Source organism: Neoarius graeffei, chromosome 17 (genome assembly GCF_027579695.1).
Source record: "Neoarius graeffei isolate fNeoGra1 chromosome 17, fNeoGra1.pri, whole genome shotgun sequence".
NCBI classification, from domain to species: domain Eukaryota; kingdom Metazoa; phylum Chordata; class Actinopteri; order Siluriformes; family Ariidae; genus Neoarius; species Neoarius graeffei.
Window position 1 is genome coordinate 13489026 of NC_083585.1, and position 20451 is coordinate 13509476.

A 20451-nucleotide genomic window follows, 5' to 3' on the forward strand; every position below is an offset into this window, starting at 1 on the left:
CATTTTCACTGACTTGGTTTAGAAATTAAAACACAACCTGGGGCTCTTTCTTGGAAGTGAGCAAGTAGTGTGTCTTTCAGTCACATGAAGGGAGTTGGATATTTAATTATTTAGTCCCTGACTTTTATTTTGTAAATTTGGATGGGGGCGGGAGTCCTGGCTCACTTCCTGGAAGTGAGCTACCGGTGTTTGGATCCTTCATTCACATTGGCAGGAGGACTCAACAGTCTGAGTAAAGCTAAAGGGTATGATTACTGACTCTCCTATAAAGATTAACTACCTGAGTGCCTTATTTACTCGGTCAGAGATCAGAGCTGAAAAATCCGACTAAACGTTATTCTATTATTTTCAAGAAAGTGCGTAGTAAATGCCAGGAAAGCTACTAGCGCGCTAGCCTGCTAGCTCTCGGTGTCGAACTGATGTGTCACATGATGGGTCTCTTTAACTGACGCATGTGATTGGTGTTAGTTTGTAATGTGTGTTTCTATAATTAAAACCGTCGTGTTTAATTGACTCACTATGTGGTATCTAGCGTAACACAGGAAGCCGGGTTGCTAACATGCTAATCTGAGAGCTCGTGAGGCTCCCAGAACGCAGTGTGTGTGTAAGTGCAGTGCGCTCCAGAGCTCCATACACTCTACTCTGCTCGCACCCACACTAATTCTTACTCTAGTACATACAAATATAGTGTGCAGGACAGCACAGAATCAGAATTACTTTATTAATCCCCGGAGGGAAATTCAAATTTGCTACCAAGCTCCTGAATCAGAGAAGTAGTAAACCTTTCTAAAAGTAGAAGATAAAATCGTGTGAAAAAAGAATAAATAAAATAAGTTCAATAATCTAAAAGCAAAATGAAGTGAGATTTATATGCATATATTGCACCTGAGTTAAGGATACAGTATATATGGTAAGACTGTACCACAGTTATACAGTGGCATTGTATAGCTTGACTGCAAGAGGTATGATTTCAGAATCACTTTTATTGCCAGGTATGTGGACACACACGAGGAATTTGACTCTGGTTTCACTTAGCTGTCATCGTACAAAACACAAGCGTATACACAAAAAGAAAAAATGGTGCAATAGGTGCATAGTGCAAAGTAAGTCAAGTATGGAATAGATAAATATAAAGTATACAGTGTGCACAGAAATACGGTATGAGTGTGCAGATATTTTACAAGTGATATTACTGATATATGAATCTGGATTTTAGCTGTTCACCACAGAAAGGATTTTCCCTCATGTTTACTTCTCTAATTCAGGAGCTTGGTAGCAAATTTGAATTTCCCTCCAGGGATTAATAAAGTAATTCTGATCCAACTTGGTCAATTTTGGTGTGAGTATATAAAAATAAAATTCCATTTTCACTGACTTGGTTTAGAAATTAAAACAAAACACAACACAGCTCTTTCTTGGAAGTGAGCTACTGGTGTTTGTCTTTCAGTCACATTAAGGGAGTTGGATATTAATTCTTTAGTCCTTGACTTTTATTTTGTAAATTTGGATGGGGGGAGTCCTGGCTCACTTCCCGGAAGTGAGCTACCGGTGTTTGGATCTTTCATCCACATTGGCAGGAGGACTGAACAGTCTGAGTAAAGCTAGAGGAAGCTAAAGGGTATGATTACTGACTCTTATAAAGATTAACCACCTGAGTGCCTTATTTACTCGGTCAGAGCTGAAAAATCCGACTTAATGTTATTCTATTATTTTCAAGAAATTGCGTAGTAAATGCCAGGAAAGCTACTAGCGCGCTAGCCTGCTAGCTCTCGGTGTCGAACTGATGTGTCACATGATGGGTCTCTTTAACTGACGCATGTGATTGGTGTTAGTTTGTAATGTGTGTTTCTATAATTAAAACCGTCGTGTTTAATTGACTCACTATGTGGTATCTAGCGTAACACAGGAAGCCGGGTTGCTAACATGCTAATCTGAGAGCTCGTGAGGCTCCCAGAACGCGTAGTGTGTGTGTAAGTGCAGTGCGCTCCAGAGCTCCATACACTCTACTCTGCTCGCACCCACACTAATTCTTACTCTAGTACATACAAATATAGTGTGCAGGACAGCACAGAATCAGAATTACTTTATTAATCCCCGGAGGGAAATTCAAATTTGCTACCAAGCTCCTAAATCAGAGAAGTAGTAAACCTGTCTAAAAATAGAAGATAAAATCGTCTGAAAAAAGAATAAATAAAATAAATTTAAATAAGTTAAATAACCTAAAAGCAAAATGAAGTGATTCCTGTATACATATATTGCACCTAAGTTAAGGATACAGTATACTAGTGCATCTCAAAAAATTAGAATACCATGAAAAAGTTCCTTTTTTTCATAATTTAATTCAAAAAGGTAAATTTTCATATATTCTATATTCATTACATGTAAAGTGAAATATTTAAAGCCTTTTTTGTTTTAATTTTGATGATTATGGCTTATAGCTCCTGAAAATCAGAAATCCAGTATCTCAAATTATTAGAATATTCCCTAAGATCAATCAAAAAAAAGGATTTACAGTACAGAAATGTCCAACTTCTGAAAAGTATATTCATTTATACACTCAATACTTGGTTGGGGCTCCTTTACCATAAATTACTGTATCAATGCGGTGTGGCATGGAGGTGATCAGTCTGTGGCACTGCTGAGGTGTTATTGAAGCCCAGGTTGCTTTGATAGTGGCCTTCAGCGTATCTGTATTTTTGGGTCGGGTGTTTCTCATCTTCCTCTTGACAATACCCCATAGATTCTCTATGGGGTTCAGGTCAGGCAAGTTGGCTGGCCAATCAAACACAGTAATATCATGGTCAGCAAACCATTTGGTAGTAGTTTTGGCACTGTGGGTAGGTGCTAAGTCCTGCTGGAAAAGGAAATCAGCATCTCCAAAAAGCTCGTCAGCAGATGGAAGCATGAAGTGCTCTAAAATCTCCTGGTAGATGGCTGTGTTGACCAGCAGATGACATGGCACCCCAAATCATCACAGACTGTGGAAACTTCACACTGGGCTTCAAACACCTTGGATTCTGTGCCTCTCCACTCTTCCTCCAGACTCTAGAACCGTGATTTCCAAATTAAATGCAAAATGTTCTTTCATCTGAAAAGAGGACTTTGGACCACTGAGCAACAGTCCATTCCTTTCTCTCCTTAGCCCAGATAAGACACTTCTGACTAGGGATTGACCGATATGTTTTTTTCAGGGCCGATACCGATTATTATGGAATTGGGATGCCGATAACCGATATGTGCAACCGATAAATGTAAACATTATAATTCACATGAAATTAAACATAGCACACACTGACACAGACCTTCATATCCATGAAATGTATGTTTAATTGTAAAATTGAACATGAAATTTTGTGCAGGGAGATGCCAGCAGCATTTGTACAATAAAGTCAAACATTAGTTATAATAAAATGAGAAATAAAATAATAAAATATTCACCAATAAAAAAATAAATCACTCCCTACTATATTACAGCTCACCATTTTCAGTGGAAAATAAATGAAAATACACTCTGGATTCTGGATAGAGAAAGTGAGAACGGAGTGTTAAAAGCTCTGGTTAAAAGGAGCGGCTGCTCCTTTAAGAGTACATCGCTTTCCGAATCAGAAGTGCTAGCGAGGAGAATCACTTGCGCAAGAATTATAAATACTAGTGGAGTACATTACAGCGCAATGTGTAGTAGCATGAGAACATTTAAGAGTTTAATTGATGTATTTCGTTCATTAGCATTTATCCAAGCAAGTGTGCATCCATGACACAATTAATTACTGAGCCCGCAACAAGCGTCCTGACAAACTCCCTACAGTATTACATAGCCTACTAGCACCATATCACACCTGGCTTGTTTAAATGTTCAAATAGCGCTTTATAAAGTTACCTAACATATACAAGTGCAATGCGCTTTTTGAGCACGAGTCACGTCATGAAGTTTACTCATCACCATAACAATTAGCCAGTAGGCTTGCGCTAGCCTACAGAACACAAACACTACGTTTTATTTCGTCTTCCCTTGACCACCTCTCTGTATGGCTGTCATTCTACTGTTCGAGTAGAACTACTGACACATTCACAACGTTTCCAGACGAGGATTTAAAAATGACTGCAGCCTACGTTATGCTGGGGACTGCTTACTATGGACAACATTACATGTAGTTTCAGCGAGACTAGTTGGTTGTAGGCTAATTCAAGTGCTTCCTTCTGTAAGCTAAGTTTGCCTGGCTACACAGATGCAAATGGACAATTTTAACGAGTAGTAGATGAAGAATGTAAACATATAATGATGTTGTGCTTTTGCAACTTGTGTGTTTGTGACTTATTGCGGCAAAAGCAGCGTGTCCTTACCTTAAAGTGGGATCTGCTTCTGCCCAAGTGCCCATACGCCTGCCTTGAAACGGTTCACAGCATTTAACTACGCCTGTTGATTGGCTGTATCCCTTGTGCCGCTTCTGCCCGAGTGCCCGTACGGCCGCCTTGAAACAGTTCACAGCGTTTAGCTACGCGTGTTGATTGGCTATATCTCTTGTGCCAAACAAATCAGATGTTGTGGTGGGCGGGACCGTGTTCTTGAACTCAGAGAGGCGAGTGCAGGAAAGGACGTGCAATGACAGTCGCGTTAGGAACGAAATGGCTGCAAAAAGGCATGTTATCGGCATATCGGTGGAAATTATGGCCGATACCGATAACCCTAAAAATGCAGAATATCGGCCCGATATATCGGCCAGGCCGATTATCGGTCGACCCCTACTTCTGACATTGTCTCTGGCTCAGGAGTCGCTTGATATTAGGAATGTGAAAGTTGTTGCAGACATTCTGAAGATGTCTGTTCGTGATGGGTCTTGATACACTGACACCAGCCTCAGTCCACTCCTTGTGAAGCTCTCCCAAGTTCTTGAATCAACTTTTCTTGACATTCCTCTCAAGACTGTGGCCATCCCTGTTGCTTGTGCACCTTTTCCAGCCACCCTTTTCAGCAATGACCTTTTGTGGCTTACCCTCCTTGTGGAGGGCATCAGTGATCATCTTCTGGACAACAGTCAAGTCAGCAGTCTTCCCCATGATTGTGGTTGTGTGTACTGAACTAGACCGAGAGATACACTGTGTTCATACTGTTTTACTCAAACTTAAAATGAAATATTCTAATATTTTGAGATGTTTTTTTTGTTTGTTTTTGTACTGTATGCCATACTGATTAAAATTAAAATAGAAAAATGCTTGAAACATTTTAGTTTGTGTAATGAGTCTATAATATATAACATTTTCACTTTCTTAAATAACTGATGGAAAATATTGAACTTTTTCACAATATTCAATTTTTTTGAGATGCACTAGTATATGGTAAGACTGTACCACAGTTATACAGTGGCATTGTATAGCTTGACTGCAACAGGTAGGAATGATTTCAGAATCACTTTTATTGCCAGGTATGTGGGGACACATGAGGAATTTGACTCCGGTTTCACTTAGCTCTCATAGTACAAAACAGATAAAAAGCATATACACAAAACAAACAGGGAAAAAAATGGTGCAATAGGTGCATAGTGCAAAGTAATCCAAGTAAGTCAAGTATGGAATAGATAAAGTATACAGTGTGCACAGAATTATGGTATGTGTGCAGATATTTTACAAGTGATATTACTGATATATGAATCTGGATTTTAGCTGTTCATCACAGAAAGGATTTTCCCTTTTGGTGCTATATGGTGCATAGTGCAAAGATGAAATAATAAATATAAATTAAAGCCGCTAACGGCCTTGATGGGCCCTCGTACGTGTCGTTCTGCAACCCAGGACATTCTGCCACCCAACAAAACAGTCACATGTCATATATTCATCAAATGTTCAAAGGTGTGAAAATGTACATTTACTGTGTCTGCAGTGTGTACATGCAGAGTTTCCATATGTCTGCAACAAAATGCACAATGATGGCAGGTCACTATTAGTGTGTGTGTCTGTTTGTCAGAGGGAGAGAAAGTGTGTGAAAGAGAGTGTGCGCATAGATGTTGCGTGTGCATGTGAGTGCATACTTGTGAGTGAGTGTATTTGTGTATGCATAAATATGCATATGACTGTGAGTGTATGTATGAGTGTGCACAGAATTGTATATGTTACCCATTCTCGTGAGTATTCGTGTGTGTGTGTGCTACATGCATACGAGTGTGAGTGTGTTGGTGGCGCTGTGTCAGGCATGTCATAGATCAATCCGTCAAAGCATTGAAAATCTTTGGCACATTTCCTGCTTGGCCAGATGGTGATACTGTGCTAGACATGTGAATTAGATGTGTCAATATCATCAGTAGCTTTCGGTCCACTAAACAAAAATAATTAGGTGTCGGGGAATATTCTTTTTATGACCTACACTTGATTGACTTTATGATTCTGCAAAGCATTTTAGGGTCCGTCATTTATATCAAAAATCCCAAAGGGATATCAAAAATCCCTTCGCAATTTCTTGGCATCAGCAATATCTTGGCATCATGTTTGCCAAGTTTGACATGAATCTGATGAACGGTCTAGGAGGAGTACGTTATAAATGGCCATGTGTCCAAATGCATATAAGCCCAATTACCTCACTTCCTGTTGGGCGTGACATCATCCAAAGGGTAGAACTTTGGGTAGAACTCCAAAGTTCTACCCATTCATTTCAATGGGAAATGGAAAAGGGGCACTATGAAGTCCCAGGGCCATGCCCGGGGCCAAAAGTCTGTGGCTGAGTAGCGGTGACAATGACTGACTGATGTGTGTATCAAATTTCATGAGTTTTCGTGCATGGGAAATGCCTCAAATAAGGCCCAACAGAAAAAAAATAAATAAATAATCCTTTGAAAAACAATAGGGTCTTCACACTCAGTGCGTTTACATGCACATAGAGAAAATCGAATTTCTGCCGTAGCTCGTCTGAAATCGAAGCTCTAAATGGCATGCCAACCTTAGCTAGGCTGAAATTGAATCGAACTTGATTTCTCGCAATCGAGCTACACGACCTAGATTATGCGATTTTTGCCGAGCTACTTAGTGCATGTATACCCTATCGAGCCACGCAGTCCAGCTACTTACTTAAGCACTGCCCCTTCCGGAAGTGACAAGTGACGAGACCACAAGCGGGAAACACAACAGCCTCGGCCAGGAAAAAAAAAAACAGACTCGGTCGGCATGACACTTCACCTTAGCCGCCCACTTTATTAGGAACACTTCTGTTCGTACATACAAACTACAAACACTCTTCTTAGAGTTTATTTTATTTTTAAAAGGGACAGTGTACAAATTAAACGTTATCCTTGTGGTAAGGACAGATGTCTGTACCAGGTTATAGCAGTACATGCTAATTTCCGCCTGTAGTCCCTTTGTTTATACTCTTGAATAGCTCTTCTTCATGACGACAACCGGAAGTGTACCAACACGATGGGGCGTGTAGCGCCACCTGTGGCTCGGGTGCACAATGCACCTCATAACAATAGCTCGATTTAAACACTGTGCATGTAGGATTGGATTTCTCTGGCACCCCTGCTGGGACCCTTTGCTTGATTACTGACAGTAGCTTGATTTGGATGTGCATGTAAACGTAGTGACTGTTCGGTGCTCGGGCCCTAATAATAATAATCCTTCAAAAAACAATAGGGTTTTCGCACCGAATGGTGCTCGGGCCCTAATAAGTATAAATATAAATATGAGTAACAGTGAGCACAGAATGACAGTATGAGTGTGCAGGTATATTGCAAGTGATATTACTGATATATGAATCTGGATTTTAGCTGTTCATCACAGAGACAGCCTGAGGGGGGAAAAACTATTCTTGTGTCTGGTTGTTTTTGCATACAGTGATCTATATCGCCTCCCTGAGGGGAGAAGATTAAACAGATTGTGACCAGAGTGTGATGGGTCCGCAGAGATGTTACCTGCCCATTTCCTGACTCTGGACAGGTATAGGTCTTGGATGGAGGGCAGGTTGACACCAATAATTTTCTCTGCAGACCTTATTGTCCGTTGCAGTCTGTTCTTCTCCTGTTTGGTGACTGATCCAAACCAAACAGTGATGAAAGAGCAAAGAACAGACTGAATGATGGCAGAGTAGAATTGTGTCAGCAGCTCCTTAGGCAGGTTGAGCTTCCTGAGCTGGTGCAGAAAGTGCAGCCTTTGCTGAGCCTTTTTGATGATAGTGAATGTGTTGGTCTCCCACTTCAAGTCCCGAGAAATTGTGGAACCCAGAAACCTGAAGGTTTCAACAGCAGTCACAGTGTTGTTGGTGATGGGCAGCAGAGTGGGGGGGCTCCTCCTAAAGTCCACTGTCACCTCCACAGTTTTGAGCGTGTTCAGTTCCAGATTGTTCTGACCGCACCACCAGACCAGCCGTTCAACCTCCCCTCTGTATGCAGACTCGCCACCATCTCGGATGAGGCCGATGACTGTTGTATCGTCCGCAAATTTCAGGAGTTTAACAGACGGGTCTCTTGAGGTGCAGTCGTTGGTATAAAGGGAGAAGAGCAGTGGGGAGAGCACACACCCTTGGGGGGTGCCAGTGCTGATAGACCGAGTGCTGGATAAGATGCTCCCCATCCTCACCTGCTGCTTCCTGTCAGTCAGGAAGTTTGTAATCCACTGACAGGTGGAGGAGGGCACAGTGAGCTTGGTGTGGAGGATGTCTGGAACAATGGTGTTGAATGCCGAACTGAAGTCCACGAACAGGATCCTGGCGTACGTCCCTACAGTGTCAAGGTGTTGCAGGATGTATTGTAGACCCATATTTATTAGGGGTGGGTATTGCCAAGGACCTCACGATACGATACGCATCACGATACTTGAGTCACGATATGATACTGCGATATATTGCGATATTCTACATAGTTCACTGAAAAATATAAACGCATTATGCATCTTAAAATCCGAGTTGTATGTACATCAGATGATAGTGATAATTCATGGGACAAACTGAGTCAAAACAATGTAATTCTAATTATCCATGCCATTTTATTGTAACTATACAAGCGCAAGTTACAACATATTTGCAGGAACAACGCACTGTCTGGAACACATTGAAAAGTGCAGTGTGCATCTTAGTCTCCCTGAGCACAATTATGAAACAAAATGCAGTGTGGGTCAGTGTCCACACACTGAAACTGAATTGAAACCTCAGTGAATCATGTTTCTTCTGAACTTAGAGTAAATACTCAAAATAAAATGCAGTGTCTCACACACACTAAAATTGAAAATGCAGAATAAAAGTGCAGCTTCTTGCCTTTGGCCTTAAATGACAAAATTAAGTTCACAGTTACAGTAAGTCACACATCACTGAAGTAGACGGGAGGACTTTGGCGCTGTCCAGTGTAGTTTGCTTCGGGTCGGGTTTCGGTGGCTCCGGCTGAGCTAATCTGTCGGGGTGGTGTCGTGCTAAGTAAGTTCGCAAGTTTGTTGTGTTACCTGAATATCTAATTGGAGCGAAACAGGTTTTGCAAAGTGAGTACTCTTTGTCCAGCTCACTGTTTTTTTTTTTTTTTCTCCTTTCCTTTGGAATCCAAAGTGCCTCCAAACATCTGCCTTAAAGTTCGGCGGCGTCTCTAGGTTTACATTAACAGCCATGCTTGCTTGGTTTTTTTTCCTCACTGCAACCACCGGGAAAAAAAGAGAAGACGAAGAGTGCCTTGCAGTGAGGTAGCGGCACAGCGACACCTTGCGGAGCGGAGGTGTGGAAGTCGTACTGGATTTACAACCCGTCTGAAACATGATTTATTATTTGAAAAAATATCGATATTGAATCGGAAGACAAAGTATCGCAATATATCGCCGTATCAATAATTTTGCCCACCCCTAATATTTATTGCATCACCTGTTTGCCTGGTAGGCAAACTGCAGGGGGTCTGTGATGTCCTTCAAGTATGACAACACCAGTCTCTCGAAGGACTTCATGACTACAGATGTGAGGGCAACAGGCCTGTTGATGTGATGTGAGGGCATTCAGTCCTGTGATATTGGTTTTCTTAGGAACTGGAATTATTGTGGAGTGTTTGAAGCATGAGGGGACTTCACACAGCTCCAGGGATCTATTAAAGATCTGGGTGAAGATGGGAGCCAGCTGGTCAGCACAGACCTTTAGACAAGAGGGTAACACACCATCTGGGCCAGGTGCCTTCCTGATCTTCTGTCTGTGGAAAAGCTGACAGACATCCTCTTCACAGATCTTGAGTGCTGGTGGGGGTCAGAGGCAGGGGGTGGCAGAATGGCAGGGGGTGTAAATGGGTCTTTAATGACTGAAGGGGGGAGAGGTGTGAATGTGTCGAATCTGCAGTAAGGCCCTGTCCACACGGCAACGGATTCAGGTGACTCCGATACAATTGCTTATCGTTTAGGCCTGGCATCCACACGGCACCGGCGTTTTGGGTGCCCAAAACGCAATCTTTTTGAGAACGGGTTCCAGAGTGGAAAGATCTGGCAACGTTGCCGTTGTGAAGTCGTCTGGATGAGTAGAACGGATTTGTTTACGATGACGTCACAACCACATGACTGTGAGTGCTTCACGCCGGGTAGAAGTGTAACGAATATCACCAGGAAAAAGCCTTACAGAGCACTAGTGAGAGTGAAACACGAGCTTGGATATTATTATTATTATTATTATTATTATTATTATGTTCAGTGTTAGTTCACAGTAGTAATGCAAGAAGCAGAATAGTGACAGTAATAGTGAAGCAAAAACATGCAATTGTACAAACACTGCAGCTCTACAGCAAAATATTCATTTATGAAATGGTCTGATTCTTAACACCAGTAGTGCCAATGATCTTCTCATTGCGATGCGAGTTGTCAACAAATCCTATAACTTGGTTCATGAAACGCGCTTACAAAATATTTTCACTGTGAATATTTATTGTGTAATGGTGCAAAGTGAGAGAGAGAGAGGGAATAGCCCGTAGGGCAGAGTCAATCCCGCCAGCAAAAATAGCGAAAAAAAGGAGCGATCTCACCTCTTCAGATGATGGTAAGTCCAACAATACATTCCTCAAAAAGGGCATAGAGGAGCAAATGAATCCATCAACGTAGCATTCAATTTATTCCGGACCATTAAAGACGCCGCCTTCCATGTAGAATCATACGTCATCCTCGCCACCATATTGGATAGGTCAAAGCGGAGAATAAAGATTAGCTGCGTTTAACTGTACCAACAAGTTTACCGTCCAAACGAGATCACATGGGATTACCTTTCACAGGTGAGAAACAACAAATTATTCCATCAACGTGTAGTATTCAATTTATTCCGGACCATTAAAGACGCCGCCTTCCGTGTAGAATCATAGGTCATCCTCGCCGCCATATTGGAAAGGTCAAAGCGGAGAATAAAGATTAGCTGCGTTTAACTGTACCAACAGGTTTGCCGTCCAAACGAGATCACATGGGATTACCTTTCACGGGTGAGACTGGAAAAATACTTTTCATTGTATTTGGTCATTATAATGTAATTTTACGAACAGATTTTCCTGACTTTGTGGCTAATATGAAGTCTCGCGCATAATAGTTTATGCGCATGCGTCCTTACTTCTTCTATTGTTCTCGTGTCTCCGAAGGGACCGTCTTACAGCGCCCCTAGAGGTGTGGCATGTGTATTGCATCGTTTTCAGCAAGCGTTGCGTTGCCATATGGAGCTGATATTTTACTGATCGTTGCCCATTTGGACGCGATATATAACACATTCAGCTCGTCAGCCAGTTGATGGTTCACTGCAGTGTTGGTGAATGGTCTCTGCAGGCTTCTCCACACTGACGTCGGATCGTTTGCTGAAAGGCTGTTTTTAATCTTATCAGCATAGCTCCTCTTAGCTGCTTTCACCTCCATTGTCAGTGTGTTTCTGGTCTGATTATACAGAACTCTGTCTCCACTTTTGTAGGCCTCTTCTTTGTTCTGGCAAGTTGCCTGAGTTTTGCAGTGAACCAGGGTTTATTGTTGTATATGTGGAAGGTTTTGGTAGGCACACACACACCCTCACAAAAACTGATGTAAGATGTCACAGTATCAGTCAGTTCATGCAGGTCTGAGGCTGCAGCCTCAAAAACACTCCAATCAGTGCAGTCAAAGCAGGCTTGTAGTTCCACTTTGGCCTCATCGGACCATCTCCTCACCGTCTTAACTACAGGCTTAGCAGCTTTCAGCTTCTGCCTGTAGGACGGGATAAGATGAACCATACAGTGACTACGTTTACATGCACATCCAAATCGAGCTGCTGTCGGTAATCGAGCTGAAGGTCCCAGCAGGGTGCCAGAGAAATCCAATCGTACATGCACACAATGAAATCAAGCTATTGTGTGAGGTGCATTGTGCACCCGAGCCACAGGTGGCGCTACACGCCCCATCGTGTTGGTACACTTCCAGTTGTCGTCATGAAGAAGAGCTATTCAAGAGTATAAACAAAGTTATCAGCAGTGTTGCCAGATACTGCTGACGTTTTCCAACCCAAAACATGTTCAAATCCGCCAAAATGCACTTGAAACCGCCCAATCTGGCAACACTGGCAGTTCTGTGTTCACAAGTTCCGTGCTCAAGCTGTTAGGCTTGCTCTAACAGACTGTATGGCTACAAACTGTCCTGCACAGACCACTGTTTTGTAAGACAACTTATTTTGCACAATTGTATATTTTTCTAAAGTCCATATTTTTGCTTACAAAAAAATATATATTTTTTGCTTACAAAAAATATTTTTCTAAAGTCCATTTTTTTGCTTACAATTTAACTTGTGTCTTAATAAACACAAAGTTTAATTGTTTTGTTTTTATTGACATTCTTCAGATGTTGGACATCTATATACACACACACATACAGTGACTTGTTTATGTACACAATTCACAGCTATGCAACAGCTGTACAGATGTATTTGGTGATACAGTAAGTGAGCTAAATTTTAACAGTGCAAACAATGCCACAAAAAGAAAAGATTCATGCCGTTGTCATGCTGACCGAGGCTGTTGTGTTTCCCGCTTGTGGTCTCGTCACTCCCGGAAGGGGCAGTGCTGAAGTAAGTAGCTCGAATACGTAGCTCAATAGGGTATACATGCACTAAGTAGCTCGGCAGAAATCGCATAATCTAGGTCGTGTAGCTCGATTCCGAGAAATCAAGTTCGGTTCAATTTCAGCCGAATTAAGGTGTATACATGGCATTTTGAACTTTGATTTCAGTTGAGCAACGGCAGAAATTCGATTTTCTCTATGTGCATGTAAACGCACTGAGTGATCAGATAGTCCCAAGGCTGCACGGGGGACAGAGTGGTAGGAGTCCTTTAAAACAGTGTAACAATGGTCCAGAGTGTTAGAGTCCCTGGTGGGACACTTAATGTGCTGTTTATATTTTGGCAGTTCGTGGCTGAGGTTTGCTCTATTAAAGTCCCCCAAAACAATGAGCAAAGAGTCCGGGTGTTTTTCTCCACATTGTTTATCTGGTCAGCCAGGTGGTTGTAACGCCTTATTAACACATGCCTGAGGGGGGATGTAAACTCCATCCAGAATAAACGAGGAAAACTCTTGCGGAGCATAAAACGTTTTGCAGTTTATGAATAATGACTCCAGATGAGGACTGCATGATTTGTTTAGAACCGTGACATCAGTACACCAACCTTTTGTTAATGTAAAAGCAGACTCCGCTTCCCCTCATTTTCCCCATGAGCTCCGTTTCGTGGTCCGCTCAGTGCAGGTGAAATCCAGGCAGGTGGAGAGAAGAGTCCGGGATCAGCAGATCTGTTAAAATCCGTGTTAATTGAGTTGAGGAGCAGCAATTCGTCCACCTTATTGGCCAGAGAGCGGACATTAGCCAGGTGAATAGATGGGAGCGCTGCCCGCTGCCTCAGCCTGACGAGTGCGCTGGCTCGCTTCCCTGTGTCTCTCCGGCTTGATTTCCTGTGTCTCTCAGTTGTGCAGCGTGGAAGAATCAGCCACGTGCTCCTGTGGCTGATCAGCTCCTCATGTAGAGGGAGGGAAGGACAGTCTAACATTGTTTTTATTTTGGACAGTGTCCTCCAACACCACTGTCAGAGAGTCCAGTTCCACGCCTGTAACATGGCCGGCCTTCCTGATGATCTTATTGAGTCTGTTAGTGTCCTTCGCCTTCAAGCTACTGCCCCAGCAGAGGACAGCATTCAGGATGGCACTGGCCACCACAAACTCTTAGAACACCCGCAGCATCATTCGGCAGATGTTGAAGGACCTCAGCCGTCTCAGAAAATAGAGATGGCTCTGGCCCTTTTTGTATACCGTGTCCACGTTTTTGGACCAGTCCAGTTTATTATCCAAGTACACCCCCAGGTACTTACATTCCTCCACCACGTCCACACTGACCCCTTGGATGTTAACAGGGTTCACCGGAGCCCTGATTCTCTTCAGATCGACCACCAGTTCTTTCGTCTTCGTCACGTTGAGCTGTAGGTGGTTCTTCCTGCTCCACTTGACAAAGTTGTCCACCACCGTCCTGTACTCGCTCTCATCACCACCAGTAATACGTCCAACCACTGCAGAGTCATCAGAAAATTTCTGGAGGTGGCAGGTCTCCGTGCAGTAGTTGAGATCAGTGGTGCAGAGAATGGAAAGGAGAAAGGACAGTCTTTTGCGGAGCCCCAGTGTTGCTGATCACTCTGTCCGACACACAGCACTGCAAGCGCACGTACTGTGGTCTGCCAGTCATATAATCCACAATCCAGGACACCAGTGGGGCATCCACCTGCATCGCTGTCAACTTCTCACCCACTAGAGCTGGCCGGATGGTGTCAAAAGCACTGGAGAAATCAAAAATCATGATCCTCACAGTGCTGGCTGTAGACTTTGTTGAGCAGGTAGGTGATTGCGTCCCCTGCTCCAAGACGGGGCTGGTAGGCGAACTGAAGGGGGTCAAGAAGTGGTTGGACCATAGGCCAGATCTGCTCCAGGATGAGTCTCTCAGGGGTCTTCATGATGTTTGATGTCAATGTCACGGGCCTGTTGTCTTTGAGGTCACTGGGACACGGCTTCTTCGGTACAGGGACGAGGCATGATGTCTTCCACAACACGGGGACCCTCTGAAGACCCAGGCTCGTGTTGAAGACATGCTGAAGTACTCCACTTAGCTGGCGGGCACAGGTCTTCAGGGCCCTGGGGCTAACACCATCCAGGCCTGCTGATTTTCCTGCATGGAGTCTCTTCAGCTGTCTTCTCACTTGCTCCTCATTGATGATCGGTGTGGAGGTGACGGGTGGGGGAGGGATGAAGGTGTTTCTTGGGGGGGGGGGTGTTCAGCCAGGGGGCCTGTTGAGGAGGTGCGAGCGAGGTCCTGAAATGGGGATGAGGTTGGGCAAGAAGATGTGGGGGAGGGGAGAGAATGTGAAGTGTGTGGTTGTAGCCATCCTGCAGAAGAGTGTGGTGGTGGGTTGGGGTCATGCCATTTAATCTGTTGAAGTAAAGATTCAGCTCATTCGCCCTTTCCACATTGCCATCCACTCCTTCACTGTTGGTTGGCTTGTAACCAGTGATGGTCTTCATTCCACTCCACACCTCTCTCATGTTGTTCTGTTTGAGTTTCCACTCCAACTTACTCCTGTACTTTTCCTTGGCCTCCCTGATCGTTGCTCTCAGTTCACGCTGTACTCCTCACACCTCCTTCTTGTTTCTGGCTCTGAAAGCCCTCCTATTCTCATTTAAGAGGGCTTTGATGTCCTTTGTTACCCATGGCTTGTTGTTGGGGTAACAGCTGACAGTCCTAGCTGGGACAATGGTGTCCACACAGAAGTTGATGTATCCCATGATGCACTCATGATGCCCATCAATGTCGTCTCCGTGGGGCTCACACAGTGTCTGCCAGTCTGTCACCTCAAAGCATCCCTGCAGTGTCTTGTTGGCCTTGTCTGTCCATCTCCTCACTATCTTTGATGTGGTGGGCAGTCTCTTCACCAGAGGCACATAGCAGGGGGAGAGGTAAATCAGGTTGTGGTCTGACCTGCCCAGTGGGGGGGAGGGGAAAGAGCTGTAAGCCTCTTTAACATTAGCATACAGCAGGTCTATTGTTCAGGAACAGGAGAATGGTGTCTCTAGTGGTACAGGGGAAAAGTCTTAGACACATATGTAAAGAAATGTAGACCAAAAATGGCTTAAAAATAATGAAATGTACCAACATCAAAAATACTATAAACAGGAAGTGGTAAGCTATAATAAATGAAGCAAAGTCGATATTTGGTGTGAGATGACCCTTTGCTTTAAAAAAATAAAGTCTCAGGTCCAGTGAGTACAGTTTTATAAGGAAATGAGTTGTAGCTTTTACTGAGCATCTTGCAGAACCAGCCACAGTTCTTCTAGACACTGTCACACTCGCTTCTTAATTTTGCAGCAAAACCCAGTAGTCTTCATTATTTTCCTTTTTAACCTGAAAATTGGTCTCTTATGTAATATGCTGCTCAGATACAAACTTTTTTTTTCTGTACTGTGTAATTTTGTGTTTGAAAATGAATGTTTGGAACTCCTAAAATATTTTTGTACTGACTCAGTAATGTAGAAGTCATAAAATAGAAATCTATAGAAAAGTTTGTATGAAAAAAATTGCGTACCTAAGACTTTTGCACAGTGTGTGTGTAAAACGTACAGTATAGACATTCAGTCGTTGGTGTAAAGGGCTTTTAAACAAGTCTGTAAATGGAATAGTCAATTGCTTAGTTCCCAGCTTTAGCATAAACACATTTCAGTGAGTGTTTATGGCGAAATGTGTGTCAGTGCACTTTGCCCTTCTCAGCCATGGCGTGGTAGTTCTTGTGAAACCTTATCTATCAACCCCCTCTCCTGGGATAGATTATGTGTTAGGACACTGTATCAATGTCTCAGGAGTTGATTGACAGCAAAACATACATCCTACAAGAATGTAAATTTTGTTGTTTTTAATTTCTTCAGATGTTTGAAGCCATGGCTGAAAATGCACCGGATTGTGATTTTCCACAGAGGCGACTTGGACCCAAAGAGAGCCGTAATGGTAATTTTAAAGGTCAGTATACTACTGCTAAAGGAGGATTTTCACATCTGTGTCCAACCCTGCCATGCAGAAAGTTCCAGTTTTACTGTTCAAGGGTCAACTGTAGCATTATGACTTGATGAACAGCCTTGGGTTTGGGTGTATATGTGTGGTGGTGTTCAAAATACTTGTGTGATTTGCTACCTTTGTACGGAATTATCAGCAGATTACATATGACATACTCCTTCAGCACATACACTTCCTGTGTCCTTGTGCACATGGCAATGTTCCTGTATATCAGGGGTTCATGACCTTTTTTGTAAAAACCTCTTGAACTTTAAATGATTTACCTCAAGTCCATCTGAAGATGTTGAAGTGAGAGTAGGTCATTTATTTTAGAAGATATTTTTGTTATATTTCTTTAAATTCTCTTTACATCCTGACAGCAATGGATAAATCAAATGGTCTGACAATAAAAAGAAAAACATCTGTCATTTGTGGCAGTTACAGGGCTGTAAAAAGCCTGTGTAATCATTTCATCCAGTCCGAATGAAATGATTGGATGCTCTGTCTGCCTGTCTACCTACCTGCCATGACGGGAGTCTTCTGCAAGTTTAGGCAGACATGATGCTAAAGATAGTGAGCTAGTCAACAGCTGTGATTTACTAACAATAGCCATGTTTGTTGTTTGTTCATTATAATAACGGGGAAGCCATGGCCTAAAGCAGCTTTGAGACCAAAAGGTCGCCTTCCCACAACACTCACTCTCGTGAACTCATCCTCGAGTAGTAGTCAGGCGGTGTGCATTCATGTGTTTTGTAGGAGTGGCTTTGGAGGGAGGGAGTGGGATTTTTCAGTTGGATGCTTTCAAAATCTGCTGGTTTCTTCAAAATGACCTCTGCCTTTCAACAGGGTAACATTAAGCAGGGCTTTCCACTAAGGCTCATACTAGCCAGCCATGACAAATAAGTAGCCAGCCGGGGGGGGTAGTAAACACAAAATAAACTCCTGGGAACTGCGTGCACAGGATTAAATGTATTTTCCACAGACCATTTATTTATTCACTTTACTCAAATACAAAGTAAAATGGCAGTAAATCTTCTTTCTTTTCTTGCGTATTGCATCATGAGGTGTTCCTGGCTTGTAAATCTCTTATTTTCGGTGCATGACACATTCACGCAACTGAGCATGCTATGAATTAACAACGACAACGGTCTGCAGTGGTGGCTACACAAACACTCAGCGAACATTTCTCCATTTGTGTATGAAAATACACTCCAACGACTCAGTTTGGTTTCATTTACAACCAACGGTGTCTTTTGATGCCAGCACGTAATTGAACGAGAGAAGACTGGTTTACCGGAGACAAAATAAGCGTTATCTCTGCTTCTGTTCCCTCCGACGGCCCCGACACACTACTGCCTCCGCTGAGTGCGCGTGCACACACACACCGCATGTCGGGGCTGCGGATGAGTTACTCTCCCCTGATCAACGAAGTCTGCGGGGAATTTGTGGTTATTATCGGTACAAACAGCGCAAATCACAACTTAAATGAGTGCAGTTCAGTTTGACATTATTGTCAGTCCGTTAGATACAGTGGTGCTTGAAAGTTTGTGAACCCTTTAGAATTTTCTATATTTCTGCATAAATATGACCTAAAGCATCATTAGATTTTCACACAAGTCCTAAAAGTAGATAAAGAGAACCCAGTTAAACAAATGAGACAAAAATATTATACTTGGTCATTTATTTATTGAGGAAAAGGACCCAATATTACATATATGTGAGTGGCAAAAGTATGTGAACCTCTAGAATTAGCAGTTAATTTGAAGATGAAATTAGAGTCAGGTGATTTCAATCTACGGGATGACAATCAGGTGTGAGTGGGCACCCTGTTTTATTTAAAGAACAGGGATCTATCAAAGTCTGATCTTCACAACACATGTTTGTGGAAGTGTATCATGGCACAAACAAAGGAAATTTCTAAGGACCTCAGAAAAAGCGTTGTTGATGCTCATCAGGCTGGAAAAGGTTACAAAACCATCTCTAAAGAGTTTGGACTCCACCAATCCACAGTCAGACAGATTGTGTACAAATGGAGGAAATTCAAGACAATTGTTACCCTCCCCAGGAGTGGTCGACCAACAAAGATCACTCCAAGAGCAAGGCATGTAATAGTTGGCAAGGTCACAAAGGACCCCAGGGTAACTTCTAAGCAACTGAAGGCCTCTCTCACATTGGCTAATGTTAATGTTCATGAGTCCACCATCAGGAGAACACAGAACAACAATGGTGTGCATGGCAGGGTTGCAAAGAGAAAGCCACTGCTCTCCAAAAAGAACATTGCTGCTTGTCTGCAGTTTGCTAAAGATCACGTGGACAAGCCAGAAGGCTATTGGAAAAAATTTTTTGTGGACGGATGAGACCAAAATAGAACTTTTTGGTTTAAATGAGAAGCATTATGTTTGGAAAAAAGAAAACACTGCATTCCAGCATAAGAACCCTATCCCATCTATGAAACATAGTGGTGGTAGTATCATGGTTTGGGCCTGTTTTGCTGCATCTGGGCCAGGACGGCTTGCCATCATTGATGGAACAATGAATTCTGAATTATACCAGCAAATTCTGAAGGAAAATGTCAGGACATCTGTCCATGAACTGAATCTCAAGAGTAAGGTGAGTCGTGCAGCAAGACAATGACCCTAAGCACACAAGTCGTTCTACCAAAGAATGGTTAAAGAAGAATAAAGTTAATGTTTTCTAAGGGCCAAGTCAAAGTCCTGACCTTAATCCAATCGAAATGTTGTGGAAGGACCTGAAGCGAGCAGTTCATGTGAGGAAACCCACCAACATCCCAGAGTTGAAGCTGTTCTGTACGGAGGAATGGGCTAAAATTCCTCCAAGCCGGTGTGCAGGACTGATCAACAGTTACCAGAAATGTTTAGTTGCAGTTATTGCTGCACAAGGGGGTCACACCAGATACTGAAAGCAAAGGTTCACATACTTTTTCCACTCACAGATATGTAATATTGGATCATTTTCCTCAATAAATAAATGACCAAGTATAATATTTTTGTCTCATTTGTTTAACTGGGTTCTCTTTATCTACTTTTAGGACTTGTGTGAAACTCTGATGATGTTTTAGGTCATATTTATGCAGAAATATAGAAAATTCTAAAGGGTTCACAAACTTTCAAGCACCACTGTAAACATTTAATTTTATTAAAATCGAAAATTAATATTTAGAGCCTGTGGGCTACAAAAATAAGTCATTAAAGTAGCCGACTGGACTTAATTGTGCAGTCGGCTGTGTGGCCAGCAGCCGGCGCTTGTGGAAAGCCCTGCATTAAGTGAATCTTTTTTGTTTGTTGACAAAGTTTTGGAAGATGTTTCCTCCAAATAGCATTTTTTTTAATGTATAAAAATTCTAGACTTTAAATGGAAAGCTGCTTCAGATATATCATCACATGCTTAAGAAAAGGTTTACTCTTGTCACTGTCTGTGCATGCACAGTAAATCCACAT

At 42.6% G+C, this 20451-nt stretch overlaps 1 protein-coding gene across 2 annotated transcripts in view; it reads left to right on the forward strand.

The window, feature by feature from the left end:
- Nucleotides 1-166: 166 nt before the first annotated feature.
- The window catches only part of vmp1 (vacuole membrane protein 1), a 60761-nt gene continuing 40476 nt past the window's right edge, over nucleotides 167-20451 (forward strand). The window contains exons 1-2 of one of the 2 annotated variants that reach the window (XM_060943741.1): nucleotides 167-245; nucleotides 16870-16960. In XM_060943741.1, coding sequence (XP_060799724.1) covers nucleotides 16870-16960 — 91 coding nt within the window. In that variant the 5' untranslated portion in view covers nucleotides 167-245. Of the gene's footprint in view, nucleotides 246-1535; nucleotides 1619-16869; nucleotides 16961-20451 lie in introns of those variants that run through there. The other variant, XM_060943740.1, reaches the window with a different exon arrangement.